The 23,334-nt window shown below is 37.4% G+C and overlaps 1 protein-coding gene across 1 annotated transcript in view; it reads right to left on the bottom strand.

Annotated features, from left to right (window-relative positions):
- Positions 1–23,334, bottom strand: part of dchs2 (dachsous cadherin-related 2) — a 57,904-nt gene that overhangs the window by 31,982 nt on the left and 2,588 nt on the right. The window contains exons 2-9 of the mRNA XM_061984129.2: positions 18,311–18,502; positions 14,955–15,186; positions 12,578–12,817; positions 8,396–9,397; positions 8,134–8,321; positions 4,849–4,948; positions 4,595–4,764; positions 1,861–2,683 (exon numbers count right to left, since the gene is read on the bottom strand). Of these exons, the coding sequence (XP_061840113.1) occupies positions 1,861–2,683; positions 4,595–4,764; positions 4,849–4,948; positions 8,134–8,321; positions 8,396–9,397; positions 12,578–12,817; positions 14,955–15,186; positions 18,311–18,502 (2,947 nt within the window). The remainder of the gene's footprint in view (positions 1–1,860; positions 2,684–4,594; positions 4,765–4,848; positions 4,949–8,133; positions 8,322–8,395; positions 9,398–12,577; positions 12,818–14,954; positions 15,187–18,310; positions 18,503–23,334) is intronic.

The following is a 23,334-nucleotide window of genomic DNA, read 5'->3' as shown; positions in this document are numbered from 1 at the left end:
AATTGAAAGGGTTCTTGTTTTTGAGATTCCGGCTATGTTGTGTCTGTCAAAATTGATAGGGTTCTTGCTTTTCTCGTAACATCCTTGCTAGTTCAGGTTTGCTATTTGTCAAAATTGATAGGGTTTTCGTTTTTCTCTTGAGATTTCTGCCCTTCTGTGTCTGTCAAAAATTGATAGGATTCTTATTTTTCTCTCAGTGTCTCTGCTGTACCAAGTCCGATAGCTGTCAAAATTGAAAGGGTTCTTGCTGTTCTCTTAAAAACTGTTAATTTGTCTCTGATAGTTGGCAAAATTGATAGGGTCCTTGCTTGTCTTTTTAAGTTTCTGTCATTCCGTCTAATATCTGTCAAAATTGATATGGTTCTTGCTTTTCTCCGAATGTGTCTGCTGTACCAAGTCTAATAGCTGTCAAAATTGATAGAGTTCTTGCTTTTCTTTTAAAGTCCCAGCCATTCCAAATTTGACATGAGTCAAAATTGGTAGGGTTCTTGTTTTTGAGATTCCTGCTATTTTGTGTCTGTCAAGATTAATAGGGTTCTTGCTTTTCTCATAACATTCTTGCGAGTTCAGGTTTGCGATTTGTCAAAATTGATAGGGTTCTTGTTTTTCTCTTGAGATTTATGCCCTTCTCTGTCTGTCAAACATTGATAGGATTCTTATTTTTCTCTCAGTGTCTCTGCTGTACCAAGTCCGATAGCTGTCAAAATTGATAGGGTTCTTGCTGTTCTCTTAAAAACTGTTAATTTGTCTCTGATAGTTGTCAAAAATGTATTCTTGCTTTTCTTTTTAAGTTTCTGTCATTCCGTCTAATATTCCGTCTAATATCTGCCAAAATGTATATGGTTCTTGCTTTTCTCTCAGTGTCTCTGCTGTACCAAGTCCGATAGCTGTCAAAATTGACAGGGCTCTTGTTTTTCTCTTGAGATTTATGCCAGTCCGTGTCTATCAAAATTGATAGGGTTCTCATTTTTCTGTCAACGTCTCTGCTGTACCAAGTCCGACAGCTGTCAAAATTGATAGGGTTCTTTGCTTTTCTCTTAACATCTGTTATTTTGTCTCTGATAGTTGTCAAAAATGATAGGGTTCTTGCTTTTCTTTTTAAGGTTCTGTCATTCCGTCTAATATCTGCCAAAATTGATATGGTTCTTGCTTTTCTCCGAATGTCTCTGCTGTACCAAGTCTGATAGTTGTCAAAATTGATAGGGTTCTTGTTTTTCTGTTAACATCTCTATTTTAAGTTCGGTATGTCAAAATTGATAGGGTTCTTGTTTTTGAGATTGCTGCCAATTTGTGTATGTCAAAATTGATAAGGTTCTTATTTTTCTGTTAACATCTCTGCTGTACCAAGTCCGACAGCTGTCAAAATTGATAGGGTTTTTGCTTTTCTCTTATCATCTGTTATTTTGTCTCTGATAGTTGTCAAAAATAGTAGGGTTCTTGCTTTTCCCTTAAGGTCTCTATATGAAGTCCGATCTCTGTCTTGATTAGGAACATGTCAGTCATCTATTTTCATATTTTGTGTAGAATTCAGAAACAGAACTGTACTTTTTTCTTCAATCGTTGCCATTTGATACCTGTCAAAATTGATAGGGCTCTTGCACTGGCCTACAGCATGTCTCTAACTTTGTGATGGAGTACTGGGTCCTTGCTTATATAATATAATATATTATATTATAATATATTATAATTATATTTAATTTAACTATATAATTATAATAATTATATAATATAATTATATAATTAATTGTATTATATAATTAATTATAATTATATAATTATAATTATAATTATAATTATATTATTAATTAATTATAATTATATAATTATTATATAATATATATAATAATGAATAATACGTACCAGTGTCCTCTTCCAGAGAGAATATTGACTGGCGGTCTCCAGCCAGGATGACGTAGGACACGACCCCGTTCTCCCCTTCATCTCCGTCCATGGCCACAAAACGATGCACCAGACTCCCCACCGCCGCGTCCTCCATCACCTGGACCGCCTCGGCTGACACGAACGCGGGTCGCCTGTCGTTGACGTCCAGCAGGAAGACCTGAGCCGCCACGAACGCCTGCCTCCCGTCCTGGTCGGCGGCGGTCACGGTGAAAGCGAAGGCGGGGCTCGTCTCGCGGTCCAGCGGCGCCACTACAGTCAAACTGCCGGTGCGAGGGTTCATTTGAAAGGGGAAACCGGAAGCCGGCCTGCCGAGGCCCGGGTCATAGGTTACGGAGTAGCGCAGGGCGCTGTTGGCGTATGTGCCGTCGACGTCCGTCGCGTGAAAGGCGAACGCCAGTGAACCAATAGCGGCGTCTTCTCTCAAAGCAAAAGTCGCCAGCTTATCCAGGAAGCAGGGGGCGTGGTCGTTGACGTCCTCCACCATCACCAACACCTGTACCGTCACATTGCCCGTCCCGCCCTGGTCCTCAGCGAGAACCGTGAGCGTGAACTGCACGGCTGACTCATAGTCCAGCGGCCGGTTGACGTAGACGTCCCCTGACTCGCCGTCAATCCCAAAAAAGACGCTCCCGTCTCCCTCTGCGATGGAATAGCGGTATTTCACTTCATGGGAGATGCCGGCTGAGCCGATGACGGCGGCCGGAGCCACGTCCTCTCTTACGGAGAAACGTCTCAGGACTGGCGACTCGTAATGTCCAAACTGGTCCTCGTCTCTATAGACCTGCCAGAGATTTATCAGTTAAAGATTCATTAATAAAAAATAAAAAAGGTCAATCAATCAATCAATCAATCAATCAAAGTTTATTTATACAGCCCTTAATCACAAGTGTCTCAAAGGGCTGCACAAGCCACAACGACATACTTGGCTAAGAAGGTGAAAAGTATTTTTAAAATTATGTGTTCTAGATGCTCTTTTAAAACAAGAGAAACCTAACAAAAATAAAAAATATTAACCATAATTAACCAATTTTAACAAAGTGCGACTAAAAGTGTTCAATATTTTCCTCTGCTGCTTAACCTCTTAAGGCCCGAGCTGTTTGTTTACATGTTTTTTTAATTTCTCTTTGCTATTTGGGCTTATTGTACCCTAATTAGAATAAAAACTAAGAATAATCTTTTTATATGATGTACTTAGTGCATAAGTACACAAACGTGTACTTTATGTTTAGTGACATGTTAATTCTTTTTTTTACACTTTTTTTTTCCAAATTCCATTATATGTTTTACTCTTCTGACACCACCAGATGGCAGTATAAGTGTCCACATAAGCGGCCATAAGACCCCAATTCAGTAGTGTACACAATTTTGAAAATAAGAGCTAAAAGGTGCTGTCCACGCATGTGGCCACTAAGGTTTCTGTGCATTGCATGGTTTGATTCTATCAAAACAAATCTTGTAGTTTTGCTTTTTATATCAGCTTCTTATTGATTTGACACACAATAGATGTAATATCATATTTACATCATCTTAAATTCACCATATCTTAAAATGTGCTGGCATTTTCATAGAAAAAAAATAAATGGCGGATGAATTCCTGAATCTCATCTACACATGTAGTCAGGGGTGTCAAACCTGGCCCGCGGGGACGGATCCGGCTCGCAAACAGGTTTTATCCGGCCCGCGGGATGAGTTTGCTAAGTATAAAAATGAGCCAACATTTTTAAATTCAAGAAACTGCAATTCTAAATGTGTCCACTAGATGTCGCAATAGCAATTATTTGTATCTTTGTAGATGATGCTACATATGTAAAAAAAAAAATAAACCACATAATTTTAGTGCACCAGTCGAGGAAAATGAGCAAACTACATAAATAAACATCCTGTAATTTGATTTTTATTTTATTTTTTAATCATGCTAGATTGAAAATGAACACCAATGAGTTGACTGATGAACATTATCACATAATTTATTCAGAAAGTATAAATAACGACAAATGAAGAAAGAATACTATTAACCGAAACATGTTAAGTGTAAAAAAAACATAATGATTTGTACATTTTCAGAATGTGCTTGTTCTATTTTCAAACAAAGAAAACAATCTGAAGTTGTCTTTATTTTTACGTTATCATGCCATGATTTTAGCAGTCTGGCCCACTTGGGAGTAGATTTTTCTCCATGTGGTCCCCGATCTAAAATGAGTTTGACACCCCTGCATGTAGCTGTTCAAAACATGTAAATATTATTGTACGCGTTATTAACTGTAGCATGTTTTATTCCGTTAAAGCGTACAAAATCCAGTGTATTTTTAATCAAATAAATACCTAAAACAAACATTTTAGACTAGTTTGTTCTTACTTGCTACTCTAAGCTCTAAACTATTGGTACAATTGTAGCGAAAAATCAACATAGTGTGTTATATTGTAAAAATTAATACTCTATAGAGTAATGCACTCAATTACAATTAATATCAAATAGGGAACATGTAAGGGAAGTCGTCTGACAAACTGGTCTGCTTAAAGAATTATCGTATATATTAGCCATGAACCCTAATTTCACTAAATATATGTCCGCCTTAAATTTATTTTTTTAAAGGCACAAAAGGGTTTAAAACATGTTTTACTTAATATCTAATAATATTTTCAAATAAATAAAATGAAAAATGCAGTATAATAACTGTAGGTTTGACCGCACCTGCACATGAATGACAGCAGCGGCCTCTAGTGGCGATGTTCCGCCATCCCTCGCGGTCACTTTAAGGGTGTAACCCGCTTCGACGTTTCTCTCGAAAAGTGACGTCGTCCTGATGTCTCCGCTTTTACCGTCAATCTCGAAATGTCTCAAACGTTGACCTTGGACGCCGACTGAGAAACGGACAAATACAAAACATATATGTTGTATACTCCATAAATTCTATGTAGTATTTATTCTGTAAATAAATGACTTACGGGTAACCAGCGTAAAAGTGACAGTTCCATTTTCCCCCGCATCCGAGTCTTTGGCGAAGATGTTTGTCACCAGGGTTCCTGTCGGTATACCTGCTAATATCTGTAAAGAATAGAAACTTTTAAGTCATTAATTACAAATAATTTTAGACAATTGAGCAAAAGATTTTACGTTAATATTTACGTTCACAAGTGTACTCATTTACTGCAAGCTGTTTGCGAGAATGACTGAACTTTACTGTTGGGTTCACAATTTCTTTTCAATTTAAGACGTAAAGTCCGTAAAAAGCCTGTGTTTATCGTTTATTGACAGGCAAATAATGCACGAGTACATTACGATCTATTAACCTTCCTGAGCAGTCTGGACAGAGAACCGTGAAGTTGCAAATAGTTTTATGTTGTATCATCACCGCTGTTAGTTTGTCGATGATTCGACTTTTTTGTACGACTTTAAAAGTTAGTTTTTGCTGAATTTTCGACAGCATTTAATGCTAGCTATTTGTAAGAATGATTTACATTATTATTTGGGTTCTAAACCTCTTTTCAATATAAGAGGTAAAGTCAGTAAAAAGCACACGCACAAAAAATGCATGAGTACATTACGATCTTTTTTTTTTTTAAAGTACTTTCTCCCATTGCATTGAGCCGCCTGAACAGAGAACCACAACGTCGCAAAGAATTTCAAGTTTTTTGTCGTCGTCGTTAGTTTGGCAACAATTTTAATTTTATATGATTTTAAAAAGCGCATTTTTGCTGAAAATTGTACTGCATTTACTGTGAGAAAATTGACTTTTCTATTTGGTTTCCCAGCCTCCTTTAAATTTAGGACTTCAAGTCAGAAAAAATGCACGTATACATCTTTTGATGACAGGCGAAAAATGCATGAGTACATTACGATCTTTTTTTTTTTTTTATTCGACTTTCCCCCATTGCATTGAGCAGCCTGAACAGAGAACCACAATGTCGCAAAGAATTTCAAAATTTTTTGTCGTCGTCGTTAGTTTGCTGACGATTACATTTTTTATTTTTATTTTAAAAAGCGAATTTTGGCAGAAAATTCTACAGCATTTACTGTGAGAATGACTGACTTTTCTATTTGGGTTCCGAAGCTCTTTTCAATTTAGGACGTAAAGTCAGTAAAAATGCACTTATACTTCTTTTGATGACAGGCGAAAAATGCATGAGTTCATTACGATCTTTTTTTTTTTTTTTTAATTACTTTCCCCTATTGTATTGAGCAGCCTGAACAGAGAACCACAACGTTGCAGAGAATTTCACATTTTTTGTCGTCGACGTTAGTTTGGCGACAATTTGACATTTTTCACGATTTGAAAAAGGGAATTTTTTTGCTAAAGTTTTTACAGCATTTACAGTGAGAATGACTAACTTTTCTATTTGGGTTCCGAACCTCTTTTCAATTTAGGACTTCGCGTCAGTAAAAATGCACATATGACAGGCGAAAAATGCATTAAGTACATTACGATCTTTTTAAAAAAAATAGACTTTCCCCCATTTCTTTGAGCAGCCTGAGCAGAGAACCACAACGTAACAGAGAATTTCATATTTTTTGTCGTCGTCGTTAGTTTGGCTACAATTTGAAATTTTTTTACGATTTTAAAAAGCGCATTTTTGCTGAAAATTCTACAGCATTTACTGTGAGAACGATTTACTTTTTTATTTGGGTTCCCAACTTCCTTTAAATTTAGGACTTCAAGTCAGAAAAAATGCATGCATACATATTTTGATGACAGGCAAAAAATGCATGAGTACATTACGATCTTTAAAAAAAAAAATTGTACTGAGCAGCCCGGACAGAAAACTGCGACATTACAAATCATTTCAAGTTGTATCGTCATCGCTGTTAGTTTGGCGACGGTCCGATTTTCTGTACGACTTTCTTTCTTTCTTTAGTTTATTTCGAACATGAACACACTTACAGCATAATACATCACACAATTTCATATCATTTCATTTTACAAGGAGTAAGAAGAAGCAAAGCTTATTTAATCCTACCCCTTTCCCACTTCAGAGTGTTTACAAATATATAGAATCATTTACTGACCTTTTTATATAATAAAATAACATCTATGAATTAGTATACACAACAGTTTTGTAATATTTAATTATTAATTCAGTCATTATTAACATACTGAGATGAAAAATATCTTATTTCCAATAAGGTTGGAAATATTTCTCATAATTCTTCTTCTTTGTACTTTGTAAGCACTATTATTTTGAACAACCTCTTGAACTGGATCATATCAGTACAATTTTTAACTTCTTTACTTATCCATTCCATAATTTAATTCCACATACTGATATGCTAAAAGTTTTAAGTGTTGTACGTGCATATAAATGTTTTAAATTATTTTTTCCTCTAAGGTTATATTTCTCCTCTTTAGTTGAGAAGAATTGTTGTACATTATTTGGTAACAGGTTATAGTTTGCTTTGTACATCATTTTAGCTGTTTGCAATTTTACCAAATCACCGAACTTTAATATTTTTGACTCAATAAATAAAGGGTTTGTATGTTCTCTATATCCAACATTATGTATTATTCTAACTGATCTTTTTTGTAACATGGTTAGCGAATGTAGCTCACATTTGTAGTTAAAAGCGAATTTTTGCTGAAAATTTCACAGCATTTTCCAAATATCCCGGTGTAATGACAAATGTATTGAATAATGTTTACTATTTTTGTGAGTTTTATACACTGCAATGTGGAATACTTAATTATATTATAATGATTTAATTCAATTTAGTCTTATTATGCCCTAAACCTTTATTATTGTAATTTTTCATTGCTGATTAGCTGAGGGAAATCACATGATCCTACTGCCTGATGGTGGGCGGAGTCTATCCTGAACCACAAACTATAACCAACTATGTTTCATTTTGAGGTATTCTCAACTGGTTAAAGTTAAAGTTAAAGTACGAATGACTGTCACACACACACTAGGTGTGGTGAAATGTGTCCTCTGCATTTGACCCATCCCCTTGTTCACCCCATGGGAGATGAGGGGAGCAGTGAGCAGCAGCGGTGGCCGCGCCCGGGAATCATTTTTGGTGATTTAACCCCTAATTCCAACCCTTGATGCTGAGTGCCTAGCAGGGAGGTAATGGGTCTCATTTTTATAGTCTTTGGTATGACTCGGCCTGGTGCACCAATTGCTAACTTGCAACTAGAGCGTAATCGCTACCTATCTTAAATGCTAATGGATGGCTAAATGCTAACATTAAAATACAAATAAAATTATTCATGTTTTTATTCTAAACCTGTGGTCTACCTGAACATTGCGCTCCTTGCTAGCAGGAAGGTGCGTAAACTGCGGTGCGTTGTCATTGATGTCCGTGACCAGGACTTGGACAGTGGTGGTGGCGTTGAGACGTGGACTTCCCTGATCCGTGACCATCACCTTGAGGGCGTGCTGGCTGTGTTGCTCCCGATCCAACGCCACCCAGTTGATGATCTCACCTAGTGGGCGGGGCACAGGAACAGTAAGTTGAGAACCCTTAAACCTGAAAAAAAGGACGTCAGGGCTCTTGTACCTGTTTTGGAATCAATGCGGAAAAACCTCCCGTCCGATAGCAGCATGTAGGACAGCTTGGCGTTTTTCCCAGAGTCCTTATCCGTGGCTGTGACTTGTCCTGCCAGACCTTGTGGGGACATTCCCTCTGGCAGTGTGAAGAAGTACACGTCTCTGCTGAATTCCGGAGCGTTGTCATTGATATCCAAAACTAGAACTATCACCGTGGCTGTAGCGTTCACTTCTTTAGCGGCGGCTAGCACTCCAAACCGGTACGTAGTTTCCGTCTCGTAGTCCAGATTGTCCGAGAGATACAACCAACCGGTCTTGGGATGGACCCTGAAGGGGGGAGGAGGGAATCCTTGGTCTCCAACCAAAGAGTAACTGATGGCCGACTGGGAGGTTCCTCTGCTCTGGTGCGCCCTCACCTGGATGACCCTAGAATCCATACGGTAGCCCTCGCCGATTTCCATCTGGTAGACCAGAGTCTCGAAGGCGAGGCCGTCTCCAGAAGTGGTGCGGTCAACGTTAACGGTTAGAGCCAGCGTGGAGCTCAGAGGAGGATCTCCTTCGTCCTCAGCCACGATGTCCAAGTCGTAGCTCAGCTGAGGGTCCGCCTGTAGACTTTGGTTTAGGGTGACAGTTCCCGAGTCGGGATCCACCACAAACACGTTGTTGTAGCTCCGAGCTTTCAGGTAGTAAAACACCCTCCCGTTGGCCGCGCTGTCATAGTCGTGGGCGTGAGCGATGAACAGCACCGTCCCCGGGGGCGTGTTCTGGGACACCGTGATGGCGTCCTTGGGCTTTGGGAAAACGGGGGCCACATCGTTGACGTCCTGGATGGAGATGTTGACTTGGGTGGTGCTGTAGACGTCGGAGGAGTCGGTGTAGGCCTGAACGAAGAGCAGGACGCCAGGCAGCGACTCGTGGTCCAGGGGTTTGACGCTGATGATTAGACCCGACTTGGCGTGGACGCGGAACAGACCCTGGAGGTTACCAGAGGAGATTCTGTAGGATACCGATCCTGCAGAGTGGGAGGGGAAAACAAGGATCATATTAACTGGGAAATGATCCACAAAGCGATTGGTTTGTCTATTCATACATACGCACATAATGTAAACATCTGTTTAGTCACTCACAAAGATATGTCCCTCCATAATGTAAATATTTGTCTGTCTATTCACATAAAGATCTGCCTGTCCATTTCATACATTGTGTAATCCGTCTATCTTCACACATAAGGATCTGTCGGTCCCTTCTTGTAAACTGTAAACATCTGTCTCTCATCAGTCAAAAAGTTGTCGGTCCATTTTATACACGTACATTCACATAAAAGTCAGTTTGTCCATTCACATCACAAAAAATATAAATAGTCTGTCTATGCTCATGAAAATCTATTTGTCTAATTACATATTTATGCATAATCCCTCTTCTCACACACAGATCTGTCTTCCATTCATATTCACACAGAACATAAGACACATTGTTAACATTTGTTTGTCTACTCACCTAAAGATATGTTGTTCCATTCATATACACTTATAATTGTCAACATCTCTGTGCCAATTCACATAAATGTCATTTTGTTCATTCCCTGTCCATTCATATAGACGTACATATCAACATCTGTCTACCCATTCACATCTCAGTTTGTCCATTCATATACAACACACACATTATGTGAACCTTTGCCTGTCTCTTCACATAAGGATCTGTCTGTGGATTCATATTAATGCCGACCATTCATATTTATACATAGTGTCATTTATCTTCTCACATAAAGATATGTCTGGTCATTCATTCAAATAACTCTCTGCCTATTCATATACACACATAATGTAAACATTTGTCTATCTATTCACATAAAGATGTATCTGTCCATTCACATACACGTAAATGTCAACATACTGTATGTCGGCCCATTCACAAAAATAGCAGTTTTTCCGTTCATATACAGTGCACACATAAGGTAAACATTTGTCTAATCGCGTGGAGATCTGTCTGTCCATTCATATACATATCTGTCTATTTATATATAATATCATCTGTATACCTTGTCACTTAAATATCTGTCTGTCCTTTCATTTAGACACGTACCGTAAACATGTCTTTCTATTCTCATAAATGTTTGTCCATTCATATACTCACAATTTAAACGTGTCTGTCTATCAACATAAAGATATGTTAGTCCATTCTGTAAATACCTATCCATTCACATTCTTAATTTATGTAATCTGTCTTCTCACACAAAGATTTATCTGTCCATTCATATACATACATAATGTAATTTGTCTGTCTATTCACATATAGATCGGTTAGTCCATTCTATAAAGGCCTGTTCAATTATATTCATACCCAAAATAATCTGTCTTCTCACACAAATATCTGTCGGTCCATTCATATACACTCGTAATATAAACATTTACTTGTCTATTAACATAAAGATCTGTCGGTCCATTCATATACACATATAATGTAAACATTTACTTGTCTATTAACATAAAGATCTGTCAGCCCATTCATATACATTTCATCTCTCTGAAAATTCACATAAATTGCAGTTTTTCCATTCATATACTTCTGTCTAGTCGCTCAAAAGATCTCTGTCCATTCATATACTGTACACGTGCATATCAACATCCGTCAGCCCATTCACATAAATGTCAGTTTGTCTATTCACATAAAGTACACACATTATGTAAATATTTGCCTGTCTATTCACATAAAGATATGTATGCCCATTCATACAAATAACTGTCTGCCCATTCATACACACACATAACGTAAACATTTGTCTGTCTAATCACACAAAGAGCTGCCTGTTCATTCATATACACATAAATGTCAACATATGTCTGCCTAACCACAAAAATTTCAATTTATCCATTCATATACAGTACATACATAATGTAAACATTTGTCTAATCATGTAAATATCTGTCTGTCCAGTTAAATTAACATTGATATAATCGGTCTACTTTATCACAAACAGATGTGTACGTCCATTCATATACACACATAATGTAAACACATGTCTGTCTATTAACATATAGATATGTTCGTCTATTATATAAATCCCGGTTAAATCAGCTTCATACCTAAAGTAATCTGTCTTCTCACACAAAGATCTGTCGGTCCATTCATATGAATATATGATTTAATCTGTCTACTTTATCACACAAAGATCTGTCTGTCCTTTCATATACCCACATAATATAAAAAACATTTTCTTTTGTCATAAATGTTGGTGCATACACATACACACAAATATACTGTAAACATGTGTCTGTCTAGTCACATAAAGATCTGTTAGCCCATTCATATAAATGCCTTGTCCATTAATATGACTAACTGTCTGTCCATTCATATACACATGTAATGCGAACATACTGTATGTCTGCCCATTTATGTAAATGTCAGTCTGCCTATTCATATACACACACATTACTGGACAGATGTGTTTGTTAAGATCGGTCTGTCCATTCATATAAATCTGTCAATTCATATTCCTACATGACGTAATCTGCCCTATACACACTGAATGTAAACATGTCTTCCCATTGCCATAAATGTTTGTCCTATCACGTATAATAATTATGTAATATAATGTCGGCCCATTAGCAAAGACTGAAACATCTGTTTGTCCATTTACATAAAAATTGTTCTGTTCATTTTTACACGCACATAATGCATATTCACATAAACATTGGTCTCTCTGTTCATGTATCAACACAACACAGTGCTGTATAACAAGTCTGCCCAGTGACAGAAACCTAAACTGATGTATGTCCATTCACACAAAATAGCAAAAGATGTGTGCATGATTTGTTTTGACCTAATCCAAAAAAAGTACTGTAGCAACGAGTAATTACAGACAAATTAATCCCTTCTGAGTGTTTGTTGGCCCTCTAAAGCGCCTTCAAGCTTCTATAAGCGTACAGACGAGCTTAATGCCGCCTTAGTAACCACACCCTGTTGTTTTTCTGATTGAAGCTTTAATCTGTTAATTAATTAAAAGACCTCACATGACTTGTCTGCTGCGGCCCAGCTTAACGCTGCTTCATCACAAGCCCGATGAGAAGTTAGTACTCAAAAGAAGAGAGTACTAGGCTAGGCTTCTTCTCGGCTGTGTTTTTAATTTTCAAGATGTGTCGTTATTCATCATAAAGTCTATAATCAGCATTTTTTTTGTTAGCAAACTTACCCATTGGACCGGTGGCCCGCACAGTCCCCACACTGGTGCCCGGGGCGGCGTCCTCGGGCACGCTGAAGGTGTAGCGAGACCTCTGGAACACGGCTGGAGCCTGAGCGCTCGCCAGAACGTGAACGGTCACTTCCGCCGGTCGGGCTGAGGTCACGCCCGCGCCGTCCTGGGCCGTGACGGCGATCTTCACGCTGGCCGCGCCCCGCAGGTGAGTCAGCGTGGAGGCCAGGTAGAGCATCCCTACATAAGGTGAACATAGCTAATTAAAGCATGGTAACTAGAGGTGTAACGGTACGTGTATTTGTATTGAACCATTTCGGTACGGGGGTTTCGGTTCGGTTCGGAGTACCTTGAGGTGAAGGCTAATTAGCTTTTAGCGTAACGTTAGCTCATTTTGCGGTGTGTGTGTGTGTTACGGACAACACAGCCCTGTCTGTCTGTTATTTCACTTTACCTTTTTCTGTGTTGATTGAGCTGTGTTGAAGCAGCAAAAAAGGACATTATGTTAAATGAAGAGTTTCTGTCTCCGATAGTTGATATAATAATGTTACTGCATCATTAAGCCTACATGAACTCCATGGTGTTCAGGGATGAATAGTCTCTCCTATTCCTATTGTTTTTTCAGCTATAGTTACATTAATCATTAGTAATGGAGCAGCCTAGTTTTGAATGGCAGGGTCCCTGCTATCACATGTTGATAAAAAATATAACATTTACATCATAAAAATCAACTACAGGCTTCCCAAATGCTTTAATAAATTAAGTATGATGAGTTGACTTGAAACTGTTTAATGTTGCACTTTTTATATGTAGAATAAAAGTTTTGTCATTGTATTTAATCTGAGCAACAACTTGAGGCAGTTTAATGTTGATTAACGTGGGCAGAATTATTATAGTGTTCCCAATGTTAAAAGGATAAAGCCATTGTTTACAAATTTGGGAAATAAATAACCAAAAAATTTATATTTTGTTGTTTTCTTACTGTACCGAAAATTAACCGAACCGTGACCTCTAAACCGAGGTACGTACTGAACCTACATCTTTGTGTACCGTTACACCCCTAATGGTAACTTTTAAATATTTCATATCCAGTCGTCTCCACGCCACAACATGCTTCGAAGTTTGCATCTTCACTCTTTTGTAGATTTTTTTTTTAAAGCACATTCTGCGTATTTTTGTCTCAAATTAAGGCTTTTAAAAAAGTACAAATATCAATACTACAGTAGTATTGGCCACTCGATGAGACCAAACCAATCAGGGCTTGTTGTTCAGTATCATGGCCACTGATTGGCTCAGCCTCAGGCAACATTACTCTATTGGATTAAATACATGTAAAGGTAGCCATGTTAGTGTTACTTTATGTCTACGGGGCTCTAAATTAAAAAAGTAAATAGTAAACAGATTTGGAAATATTGAATTCATAATTTAAATTTTGCAGAAATCATCTTACCCAGAACCAATTAATAGCGATAAACGAATGGGTTCTATCAGATTGTTGCTATGCTATATACAGCCACTAGGGGGACATATTTATTGTTGGGTATTACTTTGGTATGCTGTGATATAATTCCTTTTTTTGCATTTATTTAGAACAAATAGTAAATGCATACATCATTTTTAATTATGTTTTTTAATAAAGTCTCCCATTCAAAAAATATAAAGGTTAGTATGAAATAAAAAAATACAATCCAAAAAGTGTATTAAAATATTAAAGAAAATACATTTTATTGATTTTTGAACTCTAATAATGACTTTATTCAAGAAAATTATGATTGCATTCATTTTAAAAAGTGTGACTTAAATCATTGTAAAAAAATATTACTTTTTTTCACTTTATCGTGACAATATTTTATTTTAAAAAAACGCTAGTAATTCTGATTTTAAAACATTAAGAAAGAAAAGAAGAAAATTAAGAAAAATTGACAAAAATAAACCTATTGTTTATCGTAACTTTTCATTCCTTCGCATACAAATTTTTGTAAATGTATTTAAGTTACACTTTGGATTTTTATGAGGTAAAAAAAGGGAAAAATCTCAAATTTTAAGTAACACATTTTTACACATTCATAATCATGTCAATTAGTAGTAGCACTATTTTTCTATTTAATACAGAGCAGTTATTTGCCTGCTAAATTTTCGTATAATATGATTAGTTAATGTTATGTTCAAATTTTACATTAAAATTCTCTGACTTTGTGCTAATGCTATATGCTAATAAGTAGAAATCAATGTGTCGGCCATATGTCGGTGATGTAAGTCTTGCTGCCTCCTGCTGTGCACTGACTGCCATAATCATATCAGCTGGACTTAACGAGCGCTAAGTCGCTCGTTTGTCTCCACTGGCGGTCACAACAAATTACGACTTGGGTACGATTACCTGTTTGCTGATTGATGGCGAACAAGGCGGACAGGTCGCCAGGAAGGATGGCGTAGGTGACGCGGCCAAAGCTTCCGGAGTCGGCGTCGGTGGCGACGACGTTGAGGATTTCGGCGCCGGGCTGAGCGTGGCTGCTGATGCTGCTGGCGTAGTTCTCAGGGTTGAACACCGGCGCGTTGTCGTTGAGGTCTTCGATGTGCACGTGTACGTAGGTTTGTGCGCTCAGACCTCCCTGACCAGCAGAAAGTGAGAAAATCGCAATTTCACGAGTTGCTTTATATAGCGAATAAACAGAACCCTGTTTAGACCCCTGTTTTTAATTTGTAAATCTACCTATTTCAGTCCCTGCAAAAAATGTTGGGCCTATTTAGAGATTGTTGCGGCCTAAAATACCTGAATTGGCGGCAGCTTTTTCAGAAAATTAGGGCAATAGTTGCATTGTTTTGAGGTCTTTTTTTCTTCAATAACATTGAACCAACTTGTGGTTTTGTGAAGTTGTTATCAATGTTTGAAATGTTCCTTGGAGCCTTAACCTCAAAAAGCACATGATTTCAACAACAAATAATGATGTTTTACGCATTTTATACCACACAGGTTGAAAAGTAGACACTAGATGGCAGTAAAAGCAGATATTCATTGTCAACCGTACTGTTTGGATTCATTATAACAAATAATAGTCACACTTAAAGGGGAACATTATCACAATTTCAGAATTGTTAAAACCATTAAAAATCAGTCCCAGTGGCTTATTATATTTTTCAAAGTTTTTTTCAAAATTTTACCCATCACGCAATATCCCTAAAAAAAGCTTCAAAGTGCCTGATTTTAACCATCGTTATAAACACCCGTCCATTTTCCTGTGACGTCACATAGTGAAGCCAACACAAACAAACATGACGCATAGAACAGCAAACTATAGCGACATTAGCTCGGATTCAGACTCGGATTTCAGCGGCTTAAGCGATTCAACAGATTACGAATGTATTGAAACGGATGGTTGTAGTGTGGAGGCAGGTAGCGAAAACGAAATTGAAGAAGAAACTGAAGCTATTGAGCCATATCGGTTTGAACCGTATGCAAGCGAAACCGACGTAAACGACACGACAGCCAGCGACACGGGAGAAAGCGAGGACGAATTTGGCGATCGCCTTCTAACCAACGATTGGTATGTGTTTGTTTGGCATTAAAGGAAACTAACAACTATGAACTAGGTTTACAGCATATGAAATACATTTGGCAACAATATGCACTTTGAGAGTGCAGACAGCCCAATTTTCATCAATTAATATATTCTGGAGACATACCCTCATGTCAGCAGGCCAGGGAAGCTAGGGTCGATATTCTTCTCTTGATCATCTCCGGGACGGGGTGAGCAAAGACATCCAGGGGGGTTTAGCTCGCTCGTCTGCGGGAACAAACTGCCGCCATTGCTTGCCGTGCTACCGAGGTCCTTTGTCCCTGAATTGCTCACACACTCCGGCAGATTCAATGGGGGTCTGGCGGCAGATTTCTTTGACTTTATCGTTGGAAATGCATATGCTTTGAGTGTCGCAGGATATCCACACATTCTTGCCATCTCTGTCGTAGCATAGCTTTCGTCGGTAAAGTGTGCGGAACAAACGTCCAATTTCTTGCCACTTTCGCATCTTTGGGCCACTGGTGCAACTTGAATCCGTCCCTGTTCGTGTTGTTACACCCTCCGACAACACACCGACGAGGCATGATGTCTCCAAGGTACGGAAAACAGTCGAAAAAACGGAAAATAACAGAGCTGATTTGACTCGGTGTTTGAGAAAATGGCGGATTGCTTCCCGATGTGACGCCACGTTGTGACATCATCGCTCCGAGAGCGAATATTAGAAAGGCAATTAATTCACCAAAATTCACACATTTAGAGTTCGGAAATCGGTTAAAAAAATATATGGTCTTTTTTCTGCAACATCAAGGTATATATTGACGCTTACATAGGTCTGGTGATAATGTTCCCCTTTAATAATAGTTATGGAAAGAGACATCACCAAAGAAATACCACATTTCTGTCAAAAATAATTTAGATTTTGACAAACCCAACATTCATATTTTTCTAAGATCCGAGCACAAATTAGTTGTCAACAAACCAAACATTGACGATCGTCAAAGAACCAAATGTACTAATTTTCGTAAACTGCAGATACATTTTAGTAATGCCAAAGACCATTTTAAATATTTTTCAAAAACGACAATACATTTTTCAATAAACCTTACAAATATAACAACAATGAACAACAATATCGTTTTTGTACACGTCGTATACAAATAAACTTCAATGAACTTACGTACTGTATATGTTTTCGTAGAATTCGAGAACAAATTAGAGTCTTCAACCAAACAGAGGTACCCGTTTTTTTAAACATTGACAATGATTTTGATTATTCGATGAACCAAATGTACTAATTGTCGTAAACAGCGGATAGGTCTTTAGGTTGCTTAACGTACATATTTTCGGAAAGGTCAAAGACAATTTTGAGTCTTCAATAAAGCTGACATCTATATTTTTAAAGACAATACATTTTTAATAAACCTTACAAAAGGTGTTGTCGTAAAGAACAAATACCGTTTGGTTTTAGACAAACCTAATGTTTTTGTACATATCGTATACAATTTAGACGTACTGCACATATTTTCGTAGAATTTGATAACAAATTAGCGTCTTCAACAAACCCGACATTTGATTAACCAAATGTACTCATTGTCGTAAACAGCAGATACATTTTAGTCATCTTGTAACCTAACGTGCTTGTTTTCGGAAACACCAAAGACAAAAATTAAATAAAACTTACATGAAGTACACATCATATACAACTTAGACTTCCATGAAGCTAACGTACGTGTTTTCATTAAATTCGAGAACAAGTTAGTCTTCAACAAACCAGACATACTACATTTTAGTATTCCGCTAATCTAACGTACATGTTTTAGGAAACACCACAGACAATTTTGTCTTTAACAAGGCTGACATGACCTTTTTATACACGTATAAATTAAGACTTCCATTAACCTAACCTACATACTTTTCTCGTAAATTTACAACAAATTAATCATTAACAAACTTAAGGAACGTGTTTGCATAAACATTGAAGATAGTTTAGTCTTACCTGAAGCAAATGTACAAATGTTTTGTACACGTCGTATAAAATTTTGACTTCCATGAACCTAACGTACATATTTTTGTAAAATTTGAAGACAAATGAGTCTTTAAACATACTTAACGTATGTGTTTGTGAAGACGATATAGTGACCTCAGAGACAAGTAAAACACAAAAGTTTTGATTACGAAAGACAGGAAGTAGTATACAATAGTCAACAATGACACATACCGGGTCCTCAGCTGTGACCAGGATGTCGTGGTGCGTCTGTCCCGCGTCTCTGTCGATGTCCTGGGAGACGCAGAGGTCTCCAGTCTGCGGGTTGATGTGGAAGAGAAGGTTTTGGTCCGACTGGTCAAAGCCATCAGACAAAGAGTAGACCAGCGTGCCGAACTCCGGACTGTCTGCGTCTTCGGCCACAAGCTAGGAAAAAGAACAATGACGATAAATGTCGGATGGCTTTAAAACCATGCGGCCAAAACGATATACCGTTGGGAATCTGCATTAGGGGCAGGGTTTGAAGTGTCCCACCAAAGATTGGTGTCATCAGTTGTCACAGCATATGCCACATTGTTATTGATGGAGCAGCATGAATTCTGCCTAGCAACAAGGACTTCCCAGTTATGTTACCATATATGGTTCCAAGCCTGATAACGAGCTGGCTAATATCAATCAGTTGAACCTGTGTAGTGTTGATTATAGCAAAAAAAAGTTTAAAACAATCCCAAGAAGAAGAGACAAACCTTCCATCCGACCGAGCTACTTTTATGTCTGTATCCGTTACAGAAGACGCATTGTACAGTCCGCAATAAAAATTATAAAATCTGCCGAAAATGAATGATAATTGTTGAGAGTGTGAAGATAATCAAATATAATATTAGCAGTATCTCGGGATACCAGTAACACAGCTTCCCAATTTCTGGGGAAGTGAGCTGTCTCTTGGCTAATTGTTGTCAAATTTGGGGTTATGAGCCTCCCCGCTGCTAGTTAGCGTAGCAAATGTCACAGTGAATTAGGGATGGGTAGCAAATCCGGTATTTTTTTTTGGCAATGACCAAATTCCTCCAGTCCTACCAGGCACCGATTCACGAATAATCCAAGAGTGCCATGTTGCGGTACCTGGATTGTGTGTGGCATCACGCCCGGTGTCCGACCCTTTGCACTTCGGCACTTGTCGATCACACCAGCAGCACTGAGAGCGGTCTCAGCCAAACTACCACTCAGTAATGTTGCAATTTTCAATGCCAACAAAGAAATTGATTTAAAAACTCTGAAACGTAAGTAAAGTTAGACTCTGCTTTTCCAAAAATGCGCTGGCTTGATGCTAACAAACATTGGCTTTGCTATTGACATGCTACTGATTAGCATTAGCGATTTTTGGCGATATCAACAATTCCAAATTTGGTAAGGAAAACTACAGTTAAGATGCATGATAAAATCAAAAAGTAGGTAAGTAATAAGTACAATACTTATAGCATTAACACTCTTTGGGGCGCAACAAAAACCAAAACAACACATCTTAAATTATACACTTCTGCTATCTTCACGTCTTGGACTTGCAACTGTAATTGCAACTTAATGTCATATTTGAAAATGATAATATGTAAATAATAAAAACAAAATATAAGTGAAGTGAAGTGAATTACATTTATATAGTGCTTTTCTCACGTGACTCAAAGCGCTTTACATTGTGAAACCCAATATCTAAGTTACATTTTTAAACCAGTGTGGGTGGCACTGGGAGCACGTGGGTAAAGTATCTTGCCCAAGTACACAACGGCAGTGACTAGGATGGCGGAAGCGGGGATCGAACCTGCAACCCTCAAGTTGCTGGCACGGCCGCTCTACCAACCGAGCTATACCGCCCCTATAATAATAATAATCAGCTCATTTTTAAATGTTGCAATATTTAAATTAGTATTATTATTTATCTAATTAACACACAAATTGGTATTTTTATTTATCTATTTAACACACACAAAAGTACAGAAGATTGGTACCGTTAAGGACTGGTATCGCTTCCCAGGTACCGGGAATTGGTACCCTGGAAGAAGAAGTGGATGATATTTATTATATTGGAGTAAGAGATCATCAAAAACATGACTGAGCGTGTCGCTAGCGAACTTGGTGAGGCAGTTGGAGCGTAGCACTACTAGTTTGCACCGTACTGAAGCAGAATTAGTCCACAACGCCCGCCGAGGACATTAAAGTAATATCTACTCGGTGAACATTTATCCATGAAAATATGGAGGAGCTGCTGATGGTGTCTTTGATGGCGAGGCAGCTGGAAGGCGATACAGTAGACGTAATTATTATTACATTACTTCATAAAACTACTGTATTGTTTGTACTACATTCTATTGTATTGTTTTCATAGAATATTTTTAACAGAAATTAGATTTCCTCTTTAAAAAAAGCATGATAAAATTGTGCTGTTTTGGGAGTCCAAGCAAATTGATTTTGGTTCATTTCAGAGGGCGATGCTGTTTCGCAATACAAGTTTCACAAGTCCTAGTTATTACGTGTCTGTGAATCCACGTTCCAGGCGTGAATCGCTCGGTACCAGGCGACTTCTGTGTGTTGCTTAAGTTCAAAAGCAACACTGCTGTCTTTGTGCACAGGACTGAAGGCTGCTTTTGTGTTGCAGGACCGTTCTGCAAACACGCCAACACTTCAAACGGTCCAACAAATTAATACACAATAATACCATAATACAATTCCAATTTTCAAAACCAAACCCTGCCCAGCAACATTCAGAATAGCAATCAACAGAGATGAAAATCATTTTTTTACCTTGAAAATCATTTTTTACCTTGAAAATCAGTTTTTGCCTTGAAAATCAACTTTTACCTTGAAAAAAATGTTTTTACCTTAAAAATAATTTTTTTACCTTGAAAATAATGTTTTGCCTTGGAAATCAACTTTTACCTTGAAAATAATTTTTTGCCTTGAAAATCAACTTTTACCTTGAAAATAATTTTTTGCCTTGAAAATCAACTTTTACCTAGAAAATCATTTTTTACCTTGAAAATCATTCTTTACCTTGAAAATCATTCTTTACCTTGAAAATCAACTTTTACCTTGAAAATCATTTTTTACCTTAAAAATCATTTTTTACCTTGAAAACCAACTTTTACTTTGAAAATCAACTTTTACCTTGAAAAAATCTTTTTTACCTCGAAAATCATTTTTTACCTTGAAAATCATTTTTTGCCTTGAAAATCAACTTTTACCTTGAAAATCATTTTTTGCCTTGAAAATCAACTTTTACCTTGAAAAAAATATTTTGCCTTGAAAATCAACTTTTACCTTGAAAATGTACTTTTACCTTGAAAATCATTTTTTACCTTGAAAATCATTATTTACCTTGAAAATCATTCTTTACCTTGAAAATCAACTTTTATCTTGAAAATCATTTTTTACCTTGAAAATCAACTTTTACTTTGAAAATCAACTTTTACCTTGAAAAAATGTTTTTTACCTTGAAAATCATTTTTTACCTTGAAAATCATTTTTTAACTTGAAAATCATTTTTTACCTTGAAAATAATTTTTTGCCTTGAAAATCAACTTTTATCTTGAAAATCAACTTTTATCTTGAAAATCATTTTTTTTACCTTGAAAATCATTTTTTACCTTGAAAATCATTTTTATCTTAAAAATCATTTTTTTACCTTGCAAATCATTTTTTTATCTTGAAAATCATTTTTAACTTGAAAATCATTTTTTACCTTGAAAATCTTTTTTTACCTTGAAAATCATGACACAAAACAATACAAAAGTAGTAAAACAAAAATGAATAGTATCAACAACAGTATCGATATTAAATGATAAATGATAAATGGGTTGTACTTGTATAGCGCTTTTCTACCTTCAAGGTACTCAAAGCACTTTGACACTACTTCCACATTTACCCATTCACACACACATTCACACACTGATGGAGGGAGCTGCCATGCAAGGCGCTAACCAGCACCCGTCAGGAGCAAGGGTGAAGTGTCTTGCTCAGGACACAACGGACATGACGAGGTTGGTACTAGGTGGGGATTGAACCAGGGACCCTCGGGTTGCGCACGGCCACTCTTCCACTGCGCCACGCCGTCCCATATTAATAAGAATTCCAACATAGCAGTGATTAGAAATCCCTCATTTACAATATCTATTTATAAAAAATAAAATAAAAACATTTAAAAAATGAACAATAGTGTCACTTGCATAACATCTCATCAGCTTGACAACACATTGTGTCCAATATTTTCTACAAAGATAAAATAAGTCATATTTTAGGTTCATTTAATAGTTAAAACATGTGATTTTTGAGGTTTTTTTATTTTTCTAAAAAACAAAACTTTCTCATTGTCATTATGGGTTATTGTGTGTAGAATTTTGAGGACAAAAATTAATTTATGCCATTTTTGGAATAAGGCTGTAACAAAACAAAATGTGGGAAAAGTGAAGCGCTAAAACTGTCTTGTAACAATGAAACGGGCTCGCCTGGAAATGCTCGGTGGTCTGGAGGCCCCACGTTGGGCGCCAAATTGTGGAAGTTTCCTTCCTGTGGGTCCTCCAGACCGCCAAGCATTTCCAGGCGAGCCCGTTTCATTGTTACAAGACAGTTTTATTTTTCCAAACAAGTCTCTTAGTGCTTTTCAGCAATCGTCATTTTGTGAATGTTCGTCGTGCTCTCGCTCTCCCCCAGCTCCAACAACATCTCTCCTCCTGGTTGCTGCTTATACAGAGCGACAGGTGATTAGATAACAAGGCCCAGATGGGCCATCTACGCACCTGTCGTTGACTTCGAGGCCGGTCCTGGCACACCCCGCTTCGCTGCAGGCTCGCAGGCCACGCCCCCCCTCCACAGTATGTTTTTACACTTGAATTAAAATCATCACCAAGCATCGATAATCAGGCTGCGGTAAATTACGGATTTAAAAAATATCAGATTTGAAAGTGCTTATTAAAGTTTGACAAAAAGTTTAAGAGCTAATAAGTAGATTAATAAACAGTGGATAAAATAACAACAATTGTTGTAAGGGGAGGGCGGATAGATCCATAAACTGGTGGTGTCGACACCAAGGGTAGTATCCCTATATGATCGATACTAAAGGGGATAGTTAGATCTTTTTTTTTCTTTTTCGGCAAAATAAGTTTGTTGTTTTTGTTCATGCTTGCATTGACAAATTAACACAGGAGGACTTAAAAGAGTATTGCATGTCATAAAAGACAATAAGGAAGTAGTTGAAACTAGGGATGTCC

This window comes from Nerophis lumbriciformis, linkage group LG25 (assembly GCF_033978685.3).
Source record: "Nerophis lumbriciformis linkage group LG25, RoL_Nlum_v2.1, whole genome shotgun sequence".
In the NCBI taxonomy this organism is placed as follows: domain Eukaryota; kingdom Metazoa; phylum Chordata; class Actinopteri; order Syngnathiformes; family Syngnathidae; genus Nerophis; species Nerophis lumbriciformis.
This window is presented reverse-complemented; position numbering and strand designations above follow the sequence as displayed.